This window comes from Oncorhynchus mykiss, chromosome 11 (genome assembly GCF_057628025.1).
Source record: "Oncorhynchus mykiss isolate SJ-2025 chromosome 11, ASM5762802v1, whole genome shotgun sequence".
NCBI lineage: Eukaryota > Metazoa > Chordata > Actinopteri > Salmoniformes > Salmonidae > Oncorhynchus > Oncorhynchus mykiss.
The window spans coordinates 26613537-26637936 of record NC_143032.1 but is presented as its reverse complement, the minus strand read 5'-3'; the positions used below and the strand labels follow the sequence as shown (position 1 = coordinate 26637936).

The 24400-nt window shown below is 43.0% G+C and overlaps 1 protein-coding gene across 4 annotated transcripts in view; it reads right to left on the bottom strand.

Moving 5' to 3' along the window:
- Positions 1–14072: 14072 nt before the first annotated feature.
- The window catches only part of LOC110535542 (partitioning defective 3 homolog), a 546846-nt gene continuing 536518 nt past the window's right edge, over positions 14073–24400 (bottom strand). For all 4 annotated transcript variants that reach the window (XM_036935238.2, XM_036935240.2, XM_090189781.1 and 1 more), the window contains 2 exons: positions 23472–23602; positions 14073–17664 (listed from right to left, as the gene is read on the bottom strand). In XM_036935238.2, coding sequence (XP_036791133.2) covers positions 17211–17664; positions 23472–23602 — 585 coding nt within the window. In that variant the 3' untranslated portion in view covers positions 14073–17210. The remainder of the gene's footprint in view (positions 17665–23471; positions 23603–24400) is intronic.

Here is a 24400-nt window from a genome sequence, read left to right as displayed (position 1 = left end):
CAGTTTGTATATTAAACGGTGACTATGTGTATCAGTGTATATCGTTAACAGTGACAGTGTGTATCAGCATGAATCTTTAACAGTTACAGTATGTCAGTGTGTATCAATGTGTACCTTTAACAGTGACTGTGTGTATCAGTGTGTGTTTAGCAGTGAAAGTGTGTATCTTTAACAGTGTCAGTGTGTATCTTTAACAGTATCAGTGGGTATATTTAACAGTGACAGTGTTTTGCTGTTGTTTGAGGGAAGAGATAATAGGAGAGTCATCTCTCTCACAGCTAAACGAGGCCAGCCAGGTCCTGTAAACAAACAGACAAATGAAGATTAATCACAATGCGGAGATGGCGTTCCCAGTTTAATAATCAGTATTGATTACTGTCACCTTACGTCTGTAGGAACACCTGCTGGGGAGGGGGTTGGGGGGTTGTCTCAGAAAACGGTCAACTTGAAGCTCTCTCTCCTCTCTCACATACTGTTCTGCTCTGTTGTATTCACTTTGAATACATTACACTTTCCAAACCCCTTTGTTTTCCTAGGCTGTCTGAGTGACAGATAGCAGGCACAGATAGCATTAGTCTTGGGGGCTGTTGCTGTGCTGATGAAGAAAAAAAGAATTGTGAGCAGTTGTGTGTGAGCAGTTTTTATGTTTTGATTACAGTGCCTTCAGAAAGTATATATACCCCTTGACTTGTTGTGTTGCAGCTTGAATTCAAAATTTATTAAATTGTTAGTTTTGGGCAGCGATTACAGCCTTGAGTCTTCTTGGGTATGCCGCTAAGTTTGGCGCACCTGTATTTGGGGAGCTTCTCCCATTCCTCTCTGCAGATTCTCTCAAGCTCTGTCAGGTTGGATGGGGAGCGTCGCTGCACAGCTATTTTCAGGTTTCCCCAGAGATGTTTGATCGTGTTCAAGTCCAGGCTCTGGCTGGGCCACTGAAGGACATTCAGAGTCTTGACTGTGTGCTTAGGGACGTTGTGTTGTTGGAAAGCGAACCTTCGCCACGCTCTGGAGAAGGTTTTCATCAAGGATCTCTCTGTACTTTGCTCCATTCATCTTTCCCTCGATCCTGACTAGTCTCCCAGTTTCTGCCGCTGAGAAACATCCCCACAACATGATACTGCCACCACCATGCTTCACTGTAGGGATGGTGCCAGGTTTCTCCCAGACATGACACTTGGCATTCAGGCCAAAGTGTTATATCTTGGTTTCATTTGACCAAATAATAGTGTTTCTCTTGTCAGAGTCCTTTCCGTGCCTTTTGAAAAACTCTAAGCGGGCTGTCATGTGCCTTTTACTGAAGAGTGGCTACAGTCTGGTCACGCTACCATAAAGCCTGACTGGTGGAGTGCTGCAGAGATGGTTGTCCTTCCGGAACATTCTCCCATCTCCACATAGGAACTCTGGAGCACTGTCAGAGTGACCATCAGGTTCTTGGTCACCGCCCTGACCAAGGCCCTTCTCCCCGATTGCCCAGTTTGGCTGGGCGGCCAGCTCTAGGAAGGGTCTTGGTGGTTCCAAACTTCTTCCATTTAAGAATTATGGAAGCCACTATGTTCTTGGGGACCTTCAATGCTGCAGAAATGTTTTAGTACCCTTCCCCACATCGGTGCCCCAACACAATCTCTACAGACAATTCCTTTGACCTCATGGATTGTTTTTTGCTCTGCCATGCACTGTCAACTGTGGAACCTTATATAGACAAGTGTGTTCCTTTCCAAATAATTTCCAATCAATTGAATTTACCACAGATGGACTCCAATCAAGATGTAGAAACATCTCAAGGATGATCAATGGAAACAGGGTGCACATGAGCTCAGTTTCGAGTCTCATAGCAAAGAGTCTGAATACTTACAGTTGAATTTGGGAAGTTTACATACACTTAGGTTGGAGTCATTAAAACTCATTTTTCAACCACTCCACAAAATTTTCTGTTAACAAACTATAGTTTTGGCAAGTCGGTTAGGACATCTACTTTGTGCATGACACAAGTAATTTTTACAACAACTGTTTACAGACAGAATATTTCACTTATAATTCACTGTATCACAATTCCAGTGGGTCAGACGTTTAAATACACTAAGTTGACTGAGTCTTTAATCTTTAAACAGCTTGGAAAATTCCAGAAAATGATGTCATGGCTTTAGAAGCTTCGGATAGGCTAATTGACATTGTTTGAGTCACCTCTGGATGTATTTCAAGGCCTACCTTCAAACTCAGTGCCTCTTTGCTTGACATCATTGGAAAATGAAATCAGCTAAGATTGTAGACCTCCACAAGTATGGTTCATCCTTGGGTGCAATTTCCATACGCCTGAAGGTACCACATTCATCTGTGCAAACAATATTACGCAATCATAAACACCATGGGACCACGCAGCCGTCACACCATTCAGGAAGGAGACGTGTTCTGTCTCCTAGAGACGAACGTACTTCGGTGCGAAAAAATGCAAATCAATTGCCGAACAACAGAAAAGGACCTTGTGAAGATGCTGGAGGAAACAGGTACAAAAGTATCTATATTCTCAGCAAAACGAGTCCTATATTGACATAACCTGAAAGGCCGCTCAGCAAGGAAGAAGCCACTGCTCCAAATCTACCATAAAAAAGCCAGACTACGGTTTGCAACTTCACATGGGGACAAAGATTGTACTTTTTGGAGAAATGTTCTCTGCTCTGATTCTGCCCCTGAACAGGCAGTTAACCCACTGTTCCTAGGCCGTAATTGAAAATAAGAATTTGTTCTTAACTGACTTGCCTAGTTAAATAAAGGTAAAACAAAAAAAATAGAACTGTTTGGCGATAATGACCATTGTTATGTTTGGAGGAAAAAGGGGAGGCTTGCAAGCCGAAGAATACCATCCCAACCGTGAAGCATGGGGGTGGCAGCATCATGTTGTGGGGGTGCTTCGCTACAGGAGGGATTGGTGCACTTCACAAAATAGATGGCATCATGAGGCAGAAAAATTACGTGGATATATTGAAGCAACATCTGAAGACATCAGTCAGGAAGTTAAAGCTTGGTCGCAAATGGGTCTTCCAAATAGACAATGACTCCAAGCATACTTCCAAAGTTGTGGCAAAATTGCTTAAGGACAACAAAGTCAAGGTATTGGACTGGCCATCACAAAGCCCTGACCTCAATCCCATAGAAAATGTGTGGGCAGAACTGAAAAGGTGTGTGCGAGCAAGGAGGCCCACAAACCTGACTCAGTTACACCAGCTCTGTCAGGAGGAATGGCCCAGAATTCCACTAACTTCGTGTGGGAAGCTTGTGGAAGGCTACCCGAAACGTTTGACCCAAGTTAAACAATTTAAAGGCAATGCTACCAAATACTAATTGAGTGTATGTAAACTTCTGACCCACTGGGAATGTGATGAAAGAAATAGAAGATTAAATAAATCATTCTCTCTACAATTATTCTGACATTTCACATTCTTAAAATAAAGTGGAGATCCTAACTGACCTAAGAGAGGGAAAAGTGAGTTTAAATGTATTTGGCTAAGGTGTATGTAAACTTCAACTGTATGTAAATAAGGTATTTCTGTTTTGATTTTTTATACATTGGCAAACATTTCTAAAAAGCTGTTTTTGCTTTGTCATTATGGAGTATTGTGTTTAGATTGATGGGAAAATATATAATTTAATCAATTTTAGAATTAGGCTGCAACGTAACAAAATTAAACTCTGCAACTATTTTAAAGTCACCATTGGCCTCATGGTGAAATCCCTGAGCGGTTTCCTTCCTCTCCGAGAACTGAGTTAGGAAGGATACCTGTATCTTTGTAGTGACTGTGTGTATTGATATACCATCCAAAGTGTAATTAATAACTTCACCATGGGATTTTTTGTTTTTTACCCATCTACCAATATGTGCCCTTCTTTGCAAGGCATTGGATAAGCTCACTGGTCTTTGTGGTTGAATCTGTGTTTGAAATTCACTGCTCGACTGAAGGACCTTACAGATAATTGTATGTGTGGGGCACAGAGATGAAGTAGTCATTCAAAAATCATGTTAAACACTATTACTGCACACATGTAGTCCCTGCAACATATGTGACTTGTTAAGCAAATGTTTACTCCTCAACTTATTTAGGCTTGCCATAATGAAGGGGTTGAATACTTATTGACATTTCAGCTTTTCATTTTTTGTTAATTTGTAAAAATGTAAAAAATATATATAATTCCACTTTGACATTATGGTGTATTGTGTGGAGGCCAGTGACAAAACGTGGATAAAGTCAAGGGATGTGAATACTTTCTGAAGGCACTGTATGTGTGTGAGAGGAGAGCGAGAAGGATTTACCCACTAGTACACCACATGTGTTGGTTAAATGAACCACATAACCACACCGAGGGGAATTGAACTTCGCTCCAACACAAGAACATCACAGTGTTGAACAGAGCTTAAGAACACGGAAACAAAGACTTAAATCATAATTGACCTCTGACCTGTATTGTGGTGTGTGCTGCAGAGGGTATTAGGCTCAGAGGGGCTTTTGGGTAATGGGAAATGAACAGCTCTGGGGGTTAGTCTGAATGAGAACATGGAGTCTATGACCTCTAGGTTCCCCTCTCTCTCCTCTCCTTCTCTTGCTCTCTCTCTTTCTCCTCGTCTCTTTTTGTCTCCAGAGCCTGAGGCAATGCAGCTGGGAGATTGAGAACCAGTGTGAGCTGTCTGATTGGCACACACACCGCCATGGTGATCTGAGTACATAACGGGAAACATAGAGGGAAACTGTATTATCTCTCAGTTCAGTCTGACACATCCCATAAACAAAATTGACACATGAGAACGGTACACAAATAAACATCATGTCTGGACTAGTGCAAACCTGGCCAGTATTTACAAAACTATTGATTTGAGATTCATCAATTTAGCCTTATCCCAGCCTTATCCTATTCCATTTCAGAATAGTCCAGTACAACCTATTATGTGTGAACCCTTGGCAACAAGATCGTTCATGCTCACTTTGAGACCGCTGTACTGCCATAATTGCACTATTAAGTTGTCAATGTTTTGTAAAAGCCTGCATTCCATGCCTAGCACAATGAAGTGCTCGAAGAAATATACTGTTGGCATTATTGTGAAACAAAATTATCCAATCAATAAACAGATGGATGTGAATGCGATCACATGGTGACGGGGAGTTAAGTTCAGTTTATCATCTCTCATTTCCATGGAACCATTGAGAAAACTTTTCAGAGCAGTCGAGGCATATGGGGGTAACAATGCACCCTCTCTCTCACTCCATTGTTTATGTTAGATGTCGAACCTGTCACTTGGTGGGGGATGGCAACTTTGCCGGGTTGGTCAATTTATAATGTCCGCAACATTGCATTCAGAATCCGACTGCAATTAAGGTTAAGAAAACAATAGAAAAAAGCAATCCGCCTGTTTTTTACACAAAAGGTAGAAAGCAATTTAAATATTCCACAGAAACAAGGCACCGGTTAATATTCTGAGCACTGGACTAAAGTACGAACAACCAATCATTTTGTATGAATCATGGTGCTCAGAGACAGAAAAGCCTCCTCCCCACAGATGCATGTGTGTTTGATATGCTTCAGTGACACACCATTACCATTTCTGGCTTGTGTTGAAGGCTCCATGGCGCTTCACCTCTCCCCAGCCCTCCCCAGCCTGGTGACTCACACAGATGGCCCGTCTCAGGCCCCCCCTCCCTGGGTACTCCCCCACAGGTGTCTGGGTCCTGACCCTCTCCCATCGGAACCCCTCTAACGTTAAATAATTACCCCCCCCCCCCCCAACCCCCACCCCCGTAGAGGCACAGCAGCGTCTCGAGGCCTCTAATCTGTCGTAATTCTTACCACTCCTCTGTCATACTTTCACAACGAAATGTTTTCTCTCTCGCTCTCTCAATACCCTCCATAAACAGCTGTGTTATTCCCACTATGTACAAAAACAGGAATTATAGAGCAGTAGAATGCAACATTTTATCATAGAATTTATACAGAAGGCATATGTTTGCTTTTCACAGAGTGTAGGAATGTTAAGAGTCAGATGGAATATATTGGAAATTCTCATGTCAGTCAGTCTGTAATCGTGTCTCTGCACACCTATTAGACAGAGAGAGCGTGCCCACTGCTCATGAATGGAAGGAGATCTTTAGGAAAGTTCAGAGAGAATTATTTTGGCTCAAGGCAGAGAAGGGATGGTAGCAGGCAATGATAAAAAAGGATAAACATTTTCTCTGTGAGAGTAATTGCTCTCAGCCATTCTAGTGTGCAAACTGCTAAAGATCATAGGATTTATTCCCATGTAGATTTTCTACCGAAATGCCGTTCTGCTCGACACAAACAGCCGAGGATGAATCCTCTATTTAAATACAGAAATACAGAGCGACTCTGGAGTACTCTCCTATTCTATATATCCTAAGACAGTGGGGCAGGAGATGAACAATCGTCAAAATAGTATGTCAAACTTGTACAAATCAGCTGTCAATGCATGTGGCACCACAGTATATATGAATGTTGTATGGATATAAGAAGGCCAGAAATATATATTAGAATGTATCAGGGCCAGGCAGACAGACCACGAATTCATATAAAATTGTGTTTTGTTTTGCTACAAGAAATCAGTATGCTATTTTTTAGTTTCTCTACTAATAATCATATACCCCCCCCCCAAAAAAATATATAAATTAGTTCTGCAATTTTCCTCAGGTTTGAGGTGTACATTCTCAAATTAATAACGGGGTGGGGATTGTTATTATTGATGGTATCAAACAAAACACAGCAATTTCAGTTGTAATACCCATCTATTTGATGTTGCGCAAAGCCAAAATGAGAAATGTCCTGAATCTAGTAAGGAGATTATTATGAGATCAAAAAAAACAAAAAACATAGCACCACATTTGCATTTGTTGTTTCACTTTGTTTACCAGCCATACTTCAAACAAATGAAATTACCATTTCAAAGAAGTTCAAATCCATATCCAAAAATGAAAACAAAAGATGAAATTGTGTTTAATCAACTAGCACAAAGAGTCCATGCCAAACCAAGCCAAACTGTCAGCAATGGAACTTACGGTGCCCTTGTCTACAGTAAATAACATAACAGCGCCTTGCAGTGTCTCCACTATCCACATAAAAGTGTTTCAAGTAGGAAGGGCACCTTAAACTGATCTCTAAAGGATAAAAACACATAGAATACATATGAGAAAATCAAACAGAGAACTCCTTCAACATGTGATTCATCTAGCTTCCAACACAACACCTCTGGTTCCAATCAGGCTCTTGGACGGGCTACTTGAGAGAGGGGTCTGAAATGATGCCTATATTTTTAGGGGGCTTTGAATATGACAGGTCCCATTACCAACTTGCCCTCTGCCTCCACAGGGATGGTAGCCTGATGATGGGCCTCCCTCCACTCACAGCACTGAAGCTCCAGGTCACGCCACATCCCATACCACCTGGGAACAGACTGGCCCATAAACAGAAATGCACACACCACCTTGTTTTATAGGCCATAATTACCTCTACCGCTCTCTGAGCAACAGCTATCATTTTAACAACTCCAAGGCGGTCTGTCTGTGTGGCTTTAGAGGAGAATAAACCTTGGGAAAAATGCAGGATCAAACCATGGTAATAGCTAATTCAGTGGTATTTTATGAACATGGTACACTACCTAACCCCATTCACATTCCTTTGGGTTTTCAGTTTTTTGACTTGAGTACTACATTTTCTCAATACATTGTATATGTGAAATGTGTTCTCCTACTCGTGCATGTGGGGTTCTTTTATCAAGCATAGATCTACATCTCATCACATCTCCAATTTGATGAACACACTGCTGCCTTAGGGCTGACTGGTCTGGTTCTACTGTGTGATCCTCCTTGTGTGGCTTCACTGTGGGAACCAGGAACAACCCCCAGGGTCTCCAGGCCAGTAGCCCAGGAAGACAGCCCAAACCTGGGACTCCTCTGATCAGCTTGGGGCCCTAAAATGTCCTCTAATTTCATGGGGCACTTGGAAGGAGGAAGTGGTGAGGATCCAGTCCTTATCTCTGAGATACAGGAGGGCTTTCTGGTCCACATGTGCTCTGTCTGTCTGTCTCTGTCTGGGTACACACCAAAGCCTTCACACACCCTCTCCATGTTTTAGTGAGAGTGAGCCTTCCTCTCCCTACATACACTCATAGATCCTAACTGTCGCTTCAGACACACACCCACCAGATGTTTCACACAAAGCTTTGGGGAAGAGCCTTCAGGTGGGGAGGGAAGGAGGGAGGATGGGTAAAGGGTGGTTTGACTCCCCACAATTTGTTTTCTCTCGCTTCTACTAAGATTTATGACCGTATTTTACTCAATGACAGACACGGCTTCCTCCCTGGAATTCTTGCCGGGCGTAGTGAGTAAAGAGCAGAGAGAGGAGGAACAACTTCCTCAACCTAAAACAGGTGACTCAGAATCAGCCTTACTTCTTTCTCTAGGCTGTCTAGCTGGAGGGAGGGGAGGAAGGGAAAGAGAGGGAGGGATAGAGAGAGGTGGGTGGGAGAGAGATAAGGGGAGGGGAGGGAGAGTTAGGATCATCCTCGCACTGCACGGTTGGACAGAAAAAGAAAAAAAAACAACACTCCAAAAACCTGGGCCATTAGCGTTTTATCTCTGAGCCTCCTGCCTCAAACAGCTCACACGGACGGAAAGCATCTGCTTCTCATATCAACACACTTGTGGTAACGGCTTAGAAGTTATGGGGCCCGCATACAAGGTTTGGTTTGCGCCTACCAGAACTCAGCTAGATGAAGCAAACGTCTGTGCCTTGCATACTCACTCACTCACAAAAACAAGAAAAAAGTGGCAATATTACTGTTTGTCACCTCTTGAGACACCGTAGCAACCACATAACCAGTATACAACTCCTGAAAGTAGTCATAAATACCTTTACATAGATAATTACATAGGTATTCAGACCCTTTGCTATGAGACTCAAAATTGAGCTCTGGTGCATCCTGTTTACATTGATCAACCTTGAGATGTTTCTAAAACTTGATTAGAGTCCACCTGTGGTAAATTCAATTGATTGGACATGATTTGGAAAGTCACACACCTATAAGGTCCCACAGTTGACAGTGCATGTCAGAGCGAAAACCAAGCCATGAGGTCGGAGGAATTGTCCGTAGAACACAGGATTGTGTTGGGGCACAGATCTGGGGAAGGGTATTGAAGCATTGAAGGTCCCCAAGAATACAGTGGCATCCATCATTCTTAAATGAAAGACATTTGAAACCACCAAGACTCTTCCAAGAGGTGGCCGCCCAGCCAAACTGAACAATCGGGGGAGAAGAGCCTTGGTCAGGGAGACCAAGAACCCGATGGTCACTCTGACAGAGCTCCAGAGTTCCTCTTTGGAGATGGGAGAACGTTCCAGAAGGACAACCATCTCTGCAGCACTCCACCAACCAGGCTTATTGGTAGAATGGCCAGATGGAAGCCACTCCTCAGTAAAAGGCACATGACAGCCCGCTTGAACTTTGCCAAAAGGCACATCAAGGACTCTCAGACCATGAGAAACAAGATTCTCTGGTCTGATGAACCAAGATTGAACTATTTGGCCTGAATGCCAAGCATTACGTCTGAAGGAAACCTGGCACCATCCTGTCATGACGTGGCCCTTTCTGGGTGTAGGTCGTGGCTTCTCCCTCTCTCCTACACACAGGTTGTTATCTCAGGTCGTAAATTCCTGGCCGAGACTCTCTCCCCCTTTTCATGCAGAGAGAGAGACCACAGAGTGAACAAAGGATTTCATGTGGCCGAACTCCTAAATCTCCAAAATGGGAGAATTAAACAATATGTCCACTTGTGAGAATGTGGGAATGGTCCGTGGACACTTAAGGGACAGTTATGTTGAGTGTGTTTCATTTGGTGACCACATGAAGGACAGGAAACACACCTAACTATATCTCTGAATGTGTACATTTCTCAATTATAGTGTTTGTATCTAATTCTTGTATAAAACGAAGGAGGTAGGATGAAACTATTTGTGAAATGATGTAATGTGATGTTAATCTTTAATTCTGAGAGAATTGCATTCCCTGTAATGTTTAACTAGTCCGCGCCCCTGTGAGCACAGACATGATCTGGCGTCATGGAACCATCCTTTTCTATTGTTACGAATAAAACTCCCTCCTGAGGAAATCCTCTTCAGACTAAGCAAACCCACAGCGGGAGCTGTGATTGTCGAATAGTTGAGTACAAAAAGGAGAAAACTATACCATGTGGAGCATTGGCTACACGGCTGGAAATGGTTCAACTCTGAGACTATCGATCCATACAGAATAAGAGCAAATCTTAGATACTAATTACTTGTCTGCAGCTAGAAATTATGTAAACCTGGGTGCGAATACTAACAACCGCCGAAACATCTATTCTAAGAACAATGGACACCTGAAGCATCCATTACAACAGACACTATCAGGAGGCGCCGATAGACCTACTACCACTCTCTGATGAACTGACTCTCCAGCAGACGACCGACGATTCCAACAGAGAAGACAACAACGACATATGGGTGTAAATATATTAATTGCAATTATTCCCGAATGAGCGAGCGTTCATATGCAAAGGATTAGCATTTCAATTAATATAATTATCCACTGTGTAGTGAAGCCATTTTGTCCTTCCCGCTCCTTTATCGGTCTACACCCCCTTTCCTTTGTCCACCAAGCCGTCATATCGGTTTAGCCCACTAGGGAATCTTCCCTATCATTATTAATAACCAATATCTACTGTTTGTTTGGTATGCATTTCTGTGATTATTTAGTTAGTTAGTAAATAAATGATTAAGCCAATTGGTGTACGGATGATTCATGGTTTAGGCTGGGCTCGTGCAGATAACCAACAATTTACAATTTTTGGAATGAGACTGACGTAAGGTAAAGAATAATTAATTAATAGAAGACTAATTGATCAGATATTAAAATATCTGAAGTGTTATATTCAGAAAATGATAACTTTGTAATCTGAAGATTTTCCGTGGTGCCCCGACTTCCTAGTTAATTACATTTATATGATTAGTTTAATTACGTAATAATAATTACAGAGAATTGATTTGATAAAATAACAGTCTTCACCTTTAATGATGCCAAAGACACGACAATCCCTACGGTGAAGCATAGTGGTGGCAGCATCATTTTGTGGGGATGATTTTCAGTGTCAGGGACTGGGACACTAGTCAGGATCAAGGGAAAGATGAACGGAGCAAAATACAGAGAGATCATTGATGAAAACTTCCTCTTGAGCGCTCAGGACCTCAGACTGGGGCAAAGTTTCACTTTCCTACAGGACAACTACCCTAAGCAAACAGCCAAGACAACGCAGGAGTGGCTTCGGGACAAGTCTCTGAATTTCTGTGAGTGGCCCAGCCAGAGCTCGGACTTGATCCTGATCAGACATCTCTGGAGAGACCTGAAAATAGCTGTGCAGCAATGCTCCCCATCCATCCTGATAGAGATTGAGAGAACCTTCAGAGAAAATTTTGAGAAACTACCCAAAACAGGTGTGCCAAGCTTGTAATGCCAAGCATCATACCCAAGAAGACTCAAGGTTGTAATCGCTGCCAAAGGTGCTTCAACAAAGTACTGAGTAAAGGGTCTAAATACGTATGTAAATGTGAGTTTAAAAAAAAATGTAACAGAATTGCAAACATTTCTAAAAAAACAGTTTTTGCTTTTTCATTATGGGGTGTTGTGTTTAGATTGATGAGTATTTTTTACTTTCAAAAAAATCCATTTTAGAATAAGGCTGAAATGTAACAAAATGTGGAAAAAGTCCAGGCTTCTGAATACTTTCCAAATGCACTGTATCTTTCTGTCTTCTCTCATACATTCTCTGATAGTTGTTTGCATCATATCTAGGTAGTCTTTTTTGTTATAAAATAATCTTTATTAAAAATATTGTTCAGTGGGCTTTTTTTTGCCTCTTTTGTATATTTTCTTAACTGTTTTTTTTTATTTTTATATCAATCAATCATTTTGTCTCCTTTACCAGGTTGACATCACGGAATGCCAAGAGATGCTTAATATGACAGCACTGGAATAGAAAGTAGTAGTACTTTCAAACTAGAAAGTGATTGATGAACTAACTAGAAAGTGAGTGTTAAACTACTGATGTAAGATCTTGTTAGGGCAAATAAAGTCTGACATTTTCAAGTGGAAATTACAAACTTTAGAAGCCATTTTAAACCTTGAATATCCTACATCTTAACTATACTGACCAAAAATATAAATGCAACATTTTCAGAGATTTTACTGAGTTACAGTTCATATGACGAAATCAGTCAATTGAAATACATTTATTAAATCAAATCAAACTGTATTTGTCACATGCGATTAATACAACCGGTATTACCGTGAAATACTTACTTACAAGCCCTTAACCAATAATGCAGGACTGTTTAAAAGTAAGAAAATATTTGCAAAAAGAAATAAAGAACTAATAAAATAAACTAAAGTAAGAAAAAAAGTAACACTATAAAATAACAATAATGAGGCTATATACCTCAGGATCTCATCATGTATTTCTGTGCATTCAAATTGCCATCAATAAAATGCAATAGTGTTCGTTGTCCGTAGCTTACCATAAGCCTACCGCCTCCATGGGGCACTCCTTTCACCCATACGATGCCATACACGTTGTCTGCGGTTGTGAGGCTGGTTGGACGTACTGCCAAATTCTCCAAAATGACAGGGCGGCTTTTGGTAGAGAAATTAACATTAAATTCTCTGGCAACAGCTTTGGTGGATATTCCTGGAGTCAGCATGTCAATTGCACGCTCCATCAAAACTTGAGACATCTGTGGTATTGTGTTGTTTGACAAAACTGCACATTTTAGAGAGACCTTTTGTCGTCAGCACAAGGTGCACCTGTGTAATGATCATGCTGTTTAATCAGATTCTTGAAATGCCACACCTGTCAGGTGGATTGGTTATCTTGGCAAAGGAAAAATACTCAACAACAGGGATGTAAACATATTTGTGCACAACATTTGAGAGAAATAATATTTTTGTGAGTGTGGAACATCTCTGGCATCTTCTATTTTGAACCAACACTTTACATGTTGTGTTTATATTTTTGTTCAGTGTAGAAAGTGAATGTGGATCCTCTCTGGTTCTGTTTGCTTTAGTGATACTATGCTCCATCAAAAGCAGTGCTGGATGTACAGAACATGGTTCATTCAGAGGGTGGTCTTTAGAGTGTCCTTTATGGGGTTTAATGCTGGATATATTCGGTCTAGAAGCTGAATATCAGTGCTATACTGACAGCAAGGGACATTTTACACAGTTTGAGTCCTCCAATTTTACTCATCTGGTTCTCCCTGAGAGAGAGAGAGAAGTACAGTTACAATATATCAGAGAGAGAGTTACAGTATATCTTTAGCCACAGCGAGTTGAACACTCTCCTCGAACATAGAGCATTCCCTTTCCATTCAACATATCTCCCCTTTTTCTCCCAGCCAAAGATCTGACAGAAGTACAGTACTTCTCGCAGACTCCTTCAGAAATGTAAATGAACAGGGCCAGCTTCACCACAAACCTGCTGGTCCCTGAGAGTTAGTTGAACTTCATAAATATGACAGTCATTTTTAAGGCCGACTGAGTCATTAGCCGTCCCATTAGCCTGTTGGCCAGCCCTGTGATGTGATAGCTCTGAGAACAACATTACAGTGATCTATCAGCCAGAGGATTAAAGACATGGGATGCGTCCACAATGGCACCCTATTCCCTGTATAGTGCACTAGTCCTGACCAGAGCCCTATGCCATTTAGGACACAAACGAAGAAAGGGACTCATGCTTTTGCTCGCTTTCTTTCCTCTGTACTTACTGGTCCATATTGCAAGTTTGGAACGTCCTCACCACATAAATCCCAGTCACTGAAGTTGTAATTAGAGACAAGAAATATTTTGTGAGCCTGTTACAACAACAACATTGTTGAAGACGTAATCATTTGTTTGTTTGTGCCACAAAGTTGTAGTTAGTTGTAACCAGGAAGGAAGTAGCCTTCCATATTTATTTATTTAGTCAAATGTGATATGTACAGTACAGAGACAGAGGCTGTATAGACTTTTTAATACACCAGGTACAATTCTTATAAACCAATCACACTGTTCTTATTACATAAGTCATTGGGAAAACACCATAGATAGTACCTAATTACCGTTTATAAAAGATGACAAGGAACAGTCATAAAAATACATAGTGTAGGATTACTATTTTTCTCTCATGATTAAAACAATAAACGCATCATTTTTTTTTTAAATGAATGAAAATGTGCATGAAGTAATATTTGCTATACAACAAAAAAAATGACTCGTTGGATATGGCAGGCACTTGATACACTTCCAAGTCTAACGTGCGGAACACTGTGGAAACATCAAGCACCAAAACCATCTGTTTGGTTAGAATATTCTCCCCCTTCCCCCGACTCCTCCTCCTCCTTACAACCCAGAAAATACATTAAAAAGCAGAGAAAGGAGTAATACGGTAGCAATATGTTTGGAATGGAGGGCGATATCACTTATTGAGAAGCATATAAAACTATGGTGAGAGAGTGTGAAAGAGAGAAAAAGAGGCAAACAGACAGAGAGAAAGAGAGAGAGAGAGAGAGAGAGGCGAAGAGAGAAAGAGAGAGAAAGAGAGAGAGAAAGAGGGGCGAAGAGAGAAAGAGAGAGAGAGAGAGGGGCGAAGAGAGAAAGAGAGAGGGGCGAAGAGAGAAAGAGAGAGAGGGGCGAAGAGAGAAAGAGAGAGAGAGGGGCGAAGAGAGAAAGAGAGAGAGGGGCGAAGAGAGAAAGAGAGAGAGAGGGGCGAAGAGAGAAAGAGAGAGAGAGGGGCGAAGAGAGAAAGAGAGAGAGAGAGGGGCGAAGAGAGAAAGAGAGAGAGAGAGAGAGAGGGGCGAAGAGAGAAAGAGAGAGAGGGGCGAAGAGAGAAAGAGAGAGAAAGCAAGAGAGAAAGCAATAACAAATTGCGAAAGAGAGAGCGTGAATATGGAAGTATGGAAATGTCAAATGTGCCTTTTCTCCAGCCCTGGTCTGTTCCAGCGGCTCAGTGGAATACTTCTGAGGAAGCAATAGAATACATCGCTAGTCGGGTCAATCTACCCTTACAGACTGCCTCATTCCCACCTCCCACTTGTCTTATTCGCTTCACTCCTCTCCTATTGCCGTTTCATTGACACCCATTGTTTCAACATCTGCCAAGGTATATTCAAAGACATGGGAGGCATCACATTACAGGCACCCACCCACCCACACACCCACCCCCACACACACACACACACACACACACACACACATATTCTCACCCACACACAGTTGAGAAAAAAATATGGCAACGGTAGTTGAAACATGAATTACGACAGTATTGATTACTTATGAATGGTAATAGAATGAAATGAAATGAAACAGAGATTGTTGTTTTAGCTGGGCCTCGGGAAAGACAGACAGTCATGCTGTGAGGCTGTATGTGACGCTGTTTAGGAACGTTGAAGTGAACAGTAGGTGGTTTCCCGGTAACCACCTTAATGAAAAATGTGGAGCAGCAGTCCGTCGGACGGGTCAGGACAGACTGGTTACAGACTGGCTTTAATTACAGTGACTCAGCCAAGTCAACGGCCAAACAGTCAGGCAGAAACACCATGGCACACACACACACCCTAACCATCCCACTCTACCTCTAACCCATCCACCCCCCCCTCACTAGCGCCGCCCAGACACAACACAGATACATGTTTCATGAGCTACATTAATTAATAACCCAACCCTGACCTCGTTTATACTGATGAATCGCCCAGATGAAAGGAGTTTTATATCAAGTCAAAACAAATGTATTTATAAAGCCCTTTTTACATCAGCAGATGTCAAAAAGTGCGCAAACAGAAACCCAGCCTGAAACCCCACAGTGAAATGAGATCTAAAAGGTTAACCTCTGGTTGAGGAGGAGAACTACAAGAGAAAGGAGAAGAAAAAACAAGGGTAGAGGATAAAATGTGAGAGAGAGAGAGTGAGAGAGAGAGAGAGAGAGAGAGAAAGAGAGTGTGTGAGAGAGAGAGCATGAGAGAGAGAGTGAGAGAGAGAGTGAGAGAGAGAGAGAGAAAGAGAGTGTGTGAGAGAAAGAGCGTGAGAGAGAGAGTGAGAGAGAGAGAGAGAGCGAGAGAGAGAGAGAAAGAGAGAGAAAGAGAGAGAGAGAGCATGCGAGGCTGAGTTTAAATAAGAAGGGTGTCATAGACCAGGGGGAATTTTCCTCTGTAGTGTAACTGGGAACTGTAGGGTTGTCTTACCCCAGAATTCGGACATGCTGGTTAACCCAGTAGCTCTTTATGTCAGCACAACAGCATATAGAACCCTACAGAAATACACCCAAACACAATCTAGGTCCTACACAAACACTTGGGAGTATACACTTGTGTCAGAAGTTGCTCATGATGTGTGGGTGAAAATACTGTGGGGTGCTGATTGACAGAATGTTTTGTAGATACAATGCAGGATGATGAAGGTGTCCAAATACACAAGCCACAGGAAGGGTGAGGACTAGACTCTTAAAGGCCCAGTACAGCCAAATACGTGATTTGGTAGAGCATACAACCTCACTATTTTGAAATAATGCTGTGAAATTGTGAAAATTATGATAATGCCCTTTTAGTGTAAGTGCTGTTTGAAAAGACCGCCTGAAATTTGAGCCTGCTTTGGTGGGGTGGAGTTTTGGCCTGCCTGATGACATCGACATAACAGCTAGTTTTCTGTTTTCCTCACCCTTCTTAGACCACTCCCTATCAAAATTCTTGTTTAAGAAATTGCTCTTTACTAAGAAGTTATTTTAGTTTATTTTTGACCATTTTAATTTAAAACAATCACAGTAACGTACTTTATTGTTACCCATAAATGATTTGATATTGAGATAAAAACGGCTGCATTCGACCTTTAAGGCAGAACAGTCTTCCCACAAGGCACTTAAAGTGGGAAGATCACGATGGCAGACACAGACCAGACAACTGGTGATTGGGGTGAAAGGAATCCTGACTGTAAAGTTTGTTATAAAAACACCAACATAGAAATACAATTAATTAAACCTCTGTGTTGAAACCATTCAAAGAGATCTAGCGGACTTTAAAAAGATCCAGACTCTCTTATATTATTGCTGGTGATAATCATCAACCCCTCCTCCATCCTCCAGTTCATCTTATCCCTCCTTTGCCCATCAGGAGTAAAATGGATGTCCTTTCCCTGAGCCCTGCAGCCTGGCCAGCTGAGATGGAGAGGGGGGCACATCCTGGCGGTACGGGCCCTTGGGTGTGGCTGTGACAAGGATCGGGGCCTGGGTCAGGACTGGATCCTGGGGAAGAGTTGGAGTCGGGGCTGGGTGAATGTCATCGTAGCCGGTGTTGGTGACAGGGACCCCCTCCTGTGGCGGCGGTAGCCTCATCTTGGCCTCAGATTGCTCCCTGCGTCTCTGCTCCTGCCTCAGCAGCTCCTGGGTCTCCAGCAGGACGCGGGCGTTGAAGCCACTGGCCCCGCTGTGCAGGTAGCCATTCCTGGAGCCCTGGTAGCTGGAGTAGCGGGGGTTCTCCTTGGCCGTCTGGAAGACCTCGCCCGGCGGGAAGGCTTTGTCACACGACTCCTGGGACACTGTGCTGGGGGTCTTACGAGGTTGCCTGGAGGACACAAGAACAACATAGTTTCATGAGCTACACTTTTATTTTCAATATTTGCAACATGGTTGTATAGGATTTTTTTTGTAGTTGCGTAATTCACCAGAAACACAAAAGGAGAAATGAGGCAAAAATGAGATGGAGATCTGCCAAGGTCTTCTTTCTGTATCTATGATGACATTGAATCAGGATACATGAAGACAAAGACAGGATACACAAAGGTATACAGACAGGATACACAAAGGCATGAAGACAGGATACATGAAGGCATGAAGACAGGATGCATGAAGACATGAAGACAGGATACATGAAGACATTAAGACATGAAGACAGGATACATGAAGACATGAAGACAGGATACATGAAGACATGAAGACAGGATACATGAAGACATGAAGACAGGATACATGAAGACAAAAGGACAGGATACATGAAGGCATGAAGACAGGATACATGAAGACAGGATACAGGAAGACAAAAGGACAGGATACATGAAGACATAAAGACATGAAGACAGGATACATGAAGACAAAGACATCAAGACAGGATACATGAAGACATAAATACATGAAGACAAAGATGGGATACATAAAGAAACATACAGAGAGTGATGGCGAACAAATGGAGGGTTGTTAACAACAGCGGCACTATTATTTCCACAAAACTGTAGCTTTCACACATTGATCTCCTTTTAGAGATGGGCACATTTACCACAGACACAGTAATGGCTGCCCTCTCTGCTGCATGATCTGCCCCTGTCCAGCCGTCTGCTAGCCTATGACTGACTTGACGCATGCAACCCCCCCACACGGGCACGCGCACGCGCACGCACACCCTTAAATTGTGTCTAAAAGCCATCATTGGGAGATGTGTCCTCTTTGGCTAACGTGTGTGTGCCTGGCCACCTTCTCAATTATTAGAATCCATTAAGGAAGCAATGTGATGTGAGATGGAAGACGTGTGACAGTGGCGTCATCCCAAATGGCACCCTATTCCCTATATAGTGCACTACATTTGACCAGTGCCCATAGGGAATAGGGTGCCATTTGGGATACAGAAAACGTATTCCTTTACTGTACGTTTGGGTGCAAAGAGAGAGAAAGATCCCATTCACACCTCACTGACCTCACACAGTTTAAAAGGGTTTCGAGTTCACATCACACAGAACAGAACAGGGCTGGAGCAGGGAGCTGGAGCAGGGAGCTTGGGGTCAAGGCATGACATGCTTTCAGACTAGTGACAGGAAGCTCACAGTCCTGACTGCCTGCTTCCCAAATGGCACCCGATTCCCTACATAGTGCACTGCCTTTGACCAGGGCTCATAGTGCTCTGTAGGGAATAGGGTGCAATTTAAGACTGAGCCCATGGATGCCTGGCCTGTTCCTTATCTCTAGAACTGTATGGTAGTGAGGTGAGAGTGAGGTCTACCGTACCTGCAAGCTGCTATTAAAAACTGTACGAAGCAGTCAGCCCTATTTTAGCCTGCCAGCCGTGGACAAAATCCCCCTATTGAAGGCCAGCGAAGCCAGAGTTTTTGCACTCTCCAACTGTAGCTCCAAAAGGGATCCATGACACACACAGCCATGTGTGACTGTTTGCTGTGGTTAGTAAAATAAAACGGCTAATAAGATATTTATCTGGATAGGGGATGTGAAAATGGAACATTTGCATGGAGCTGGTCTGGTCTGCCATTGATATGACCTGAGTTCCACATGGAGCTGTTTTAAATCAAACGCCCATATGATACCACATAATGCAGCCACAGAGACTTGGGGCATCTGCAATCGCTTTGGACAATGACAACAGCAGAAAAATAAGATAGTAATAATTCTCTATCCCTCAACATTCGACCGGCCTTCTCGTGGTCTGATTTTAACGGTGTATCCTCTTGTAAATGAGCCACTGCGAATGGTGGCCTCTGTGCTCTCTTCTGGCTGAGGAGAGGGGATGAGCTGAAACACATGGCAGTACTCAGACACTGTGGATCTTTGTGTGTGTGTGTGTGTGTGTGTGTGTGTGTGTGTGTGTGTGTGTGTGTGTGTGTGTGTGTGTGTGTGTGTGTGTGTGTGTGTGTGTACACGCGTGCGAATCAAAGCCAAGGCAGATGTGGGGACACACTGTAGAGAGAGTCTTACCACATGCTCAGCCTCTGAGAATGAGAGAGGAAAAGAGAGCGAGAACTCTGAATCTGGCCTCCACAACAGCCACAGCTCACGTGGGAGGTGTTCGTTCAGAACCGTGTGACGCTTCATATAGAACTTAGTGACTTGAAGTTCCAACACGGTTTTTAGTGCTGATGACGTAGATGGAGGGTTGATATGGGGGCAACATACAATCAAGACGAAAGAATCTGAATGGGAAATAGTTACATAGTGGTGTTGAACCCTGTATCTCCTACTCTTCTCCAAGAATGGGAATTAAAAGCATTCTTTACTTACAGTGGTGAGGGGAGGGTTATTGAAAGCAAAATAAATGTCATCATGAAATACGTTGGTTAAATTTAGAAGGACAATATTTAACAAACATAGTCAGGAAGTTGGCTTCAAGAGGAATCTGTGGCTGGCTGCTGTGTCTGTGTGTTTTTGCAACTGCAGCTGGTAGAGATCAGGGTTGATCAAAATGGAAACACACACTCACACACGCAGGCATGTACACGCACACGCAGGCATGTACACACACATAGAGGCATGTACACATACGCATTCACACAGTTATGTACACACACGCAGGCACGTACACGTACACACACGCAGGCACGTACACGTACACACACACACACACACACACACACACACACACACACACACACACACACACACACACACACACACACACACACACACACACACACACACACACACACACACACACACACACACACACACACACACACACACACACACACACACACACTCACTCACTAACAGTGAGGGAATGAGAAAAACACAGAAAAACATGTACCTTGTCCATGCAATGCAAAAGGCCCATGGGTATACAAACAAATGATATAAAACTTGGAACAATGTTTTACTTGTCTTTCAGGAAACTAAGTTGTTTGTTTACATGAGGAATGTGAGTGTGCGTGTGCTTGTGTGTGTCTGGCAGCTACAGACTGGCCACTGAACTAAGCTTATCCTGCCTGCTACTTACGCCAGCTAAGCACCCTTCTGACTGGCAATCAGCCCCCGTCTCTCCTCCCTCACCCTGTCTGGCCTAGCTAACCCTGTTCCAATAACAAGAGTTCATTAGAGAAATGTCCGACCCTCCGATCCTCACATCCCAGACCACCACTAAGCCTATCAGTAATCAGATAGCATGGATTCTCAGGAGGGTTTTGGGAAGACTGGGTTTTAGGGAACGGCCTCTTGGTTGTATGGATGACTGCCCTCACTTCCCGTTTTAAAGTCATTACACAGGGAAGAGGAGAGGGGATTTTGGGTATTATGGGTCCTGAGTAAGACTTGAGTTCCTAATGAGGATCTGTGTGTGTCCTGACATTTGCTCTGACTTTCCTATTTCGGGTCAAAGGGCATGCTACACTGAGCTGACCCTGGCTGAAAGAGGCTATGAGATTATAGGAGGAATGCTTATCAAAGGACATGGTCCGATGATCTTCCTCAGGAGATGAGGACTTTCCCTAGGGAAACCATGTTAAAACGCAGGCATGGGGAAAGCAGTAGTCACATTCAACATCGATGATCGTCCTCAGGAGATGAGGACTTTCCCTAGGGAAACCATGTTAAAACGCAGGCATGGGGAAAGCAGTAGTCACATTCAACATCGATGATCGTCCTCAGGAGATGAGGACTTTCCCTAGGGAAACCATGTTAAAACGCAGGCATGGGGAAAGCAGTAGTCACATTCAACATCGATGATCGTCCTCAGGAGATGAGGACTTTCCCTAGGGAAACCATGTTAAAACGCAGGCATGGGGAAAGCAGTAGTCACATTCAACACAATTTCTCTGTGTTGTAAAATAACTTTGAAAGAAATATATGGATTGGTTAATGTTGGTATGGGGAAACGTGATAGCCAACGAATCCTACCGCTGCCACCAAAAGCCAACTAACACTTCTGTTTAAAACAACTAGGAAGGAAATGTATGGATTGGTCAACATGCCATTGCACACATTGATCGGTGCGTTTGTGTGCGGACCACAAAATCAATAACTATAGAGAGGGACAAGTTTTAATCAATCCAAGATTGACCGCCTAAGACCGCCATCTAAGAGCGTAGCAGAGTGTTTGAATGAGTGTTGTTTGTGCAGACCCCTGCTTCCTTCTACTGGGTCTAGAACTCAATGTCTCTAGAGACTAACAGAACCCTTTTTTTCTGGCCAATGAAATCAGAATTCCTGAATGTGAGACCACACATATAAGGGTCTGTCATTGTTGAAACTGAGCCGTGTAGCAATTGTCTAAAGAACACAATTAGATTCGGTGGAAGCTAAAGAAATCATCTTTCACTTTTTACATTCTCCATGTCTCAAAAAGATTCCATGATACAACCGCTAACTTTGGCTTATTGCCTTCAGCAGAGTGAGGCGTGAGGGAAAAATAAAACAGCCGATGAATATGGGAATAAATAACTCAAAATAGCAGTCAGTCCATCTGTATCGGTAGTTGCCTTCAGTTAAGATGAGCTTTTTTTCTTTAAGTATGTAAAAGCTTAAGATGACGAGGAAGCTTTCCACCGCACCAGCGTCCCTCCGTCCGTTGGCTGTTAGATTTGCATTGACTGAGAGTGGTTAGAGAAGTGCGTGCGAGCGCGTGTGCGATTAAAGAGGGTAGGAAGCTTTATATTAAAGTCGTCACAGAGAGACAGCTGGGAAGGAAAACTCTGATATTAAAGTGGGTCCGAGGGCTCCAGATCATCCCTGATACTATAAGCTTTATTGACGTTTCTGACAAATGCTAAATAAATGAGAAAGAGATAAGTAATGCAGCTACTGCGCTGAATGCTGTGAAAGAGAAAGGCGGAAGTTGCTAAGATAAATGTCTCTAAAAAACACTATTTTTTAGGCACTGAGGGTGGTAGAGCATTTTGATCTCCATGTGATAAACTTGTTTCCCTCTGGTCAACACTAAAGAGAAAGCATTACGTGGGATTGTATTAAATGATTGCATTCCAAGAGTTTGCCCAAAATCATTTAACATTCTAGAGATAACTTCAGTACAGTGTGAATTTGAAATGTTTGACTTTGATGGTACGAGACATAGACATAGACGATTTGAGAAGAGAAGAAATAAAGAAGAAGGAGAGAGATGGGAAGAGAGAGAGAGATGGGAAGAGAGAGAGAGAGATGGGGAGAGAGAGAGAGAGAGAGAGAGAGAGAGAGAGAGAGATGGGGAGAGAGAGAGAGATGGGAAGAGAGAGAGAGAGATGGGGAGAGAGAGAGAGAGAGAGAGAGAGAGAGAGAGAGAGAGAGAGATGGGGAGAGAGAGATGGAGAGATGGAGAGAAAGAAAGAAAGAGAGAGAGAGAGAGAGATGGAGATAGATGGGGAGAGAGAGAGAGAGAGAGAGAGAGAGAGAGAGATAGAGAGGGAGAGAGAGGGAGAGAGCGAGAGAGAGAGAGAGAGAGAGAGAGAGATGGAGATAGAGAGGGAGAGAGAGGGAGAGAGCGGGAGAGAGGGAGAGAGAGAGAGAGAGAGAGAGAGATGGAGATAGATGGGGGAGAGAGAGAGAGAGAGAGAGAGAGAGAGAGAGAGAGAGAGAGAGAGAGAGAGAGAGAGATGGAAAGAAAGAGAGAGAGAGATGGAAAGAAAGAGAGAGAGAGAGAGATGGAAAGAAAGAGATGGTGTATCTTACCGTGGCAGGGAACTGTACTGTCTTTGGGCCTGTGTAAATGAGTCTCGTCTCTTGTCTTGTCTCGGTCTCTGCACCTGTGACTCCACAGACACAGATTGGTGTCCGGTCAGGGTATAGGTCTCCGAGTTAGCCTGAAACACACATCCCGGTTACACACAGTACATGTACACTTTACACACACACACACAATATATTTACAGCACATTTACACAATGATTTTGGATACATTATACACAAACCCTTAATAAAGCCCAGTAGAAAAGACATTGCGTACTTCTATTATCAAGACCAGAAGTTGATGGAAGGTAGGTTTCTCAAGAGTTTATTTGTTGGAGGATGTTGGTGGATGGTAGTAGGTGTTAATGAAGCAAACACCTGCCCCTCTGACCCTGGCGGAGGCTCATACTGTCATTAGACTAGCCCACACATCCTTGACCCGGAGTGGAGAGCCATAATGGCGCCACCATTACCTGTTGCCATTGTTGGCATGCTTTAGCTGGTAGTTGGTGACCTTGACTACCATTGCCTGATCCAAACGAGGAAGTGGCTCTGTGGCTTTGTTGTGTGAAGTCATCAGAATGGTTGGTATGGAATAATCATCACACGCACTCGCAGGCTCACAGCGCAAGACACATCACTAATGAGCTAGCTGATTAAAAACATGACAACCTAATTAGCAGTAGAGGCATGTACATGCTTGTACCTTTGGAGGATGTGTCAGAAGAACCGTTGACTTGAGTATTTAAAAAAAAAAACATATTTATTTATTTATCTATGAAAGGCTTTGAGGGATATGCGGCTGAAGGGGATATTGCTGTCAGTATGGGTACTGTATCATCAAGAGAACCTCTTTAAAATGTCTAATGTCTCCTGCAGATTTTCACATTGACAGCTGCAATAACAACCTAATAGGCCAATTACAGAAATCG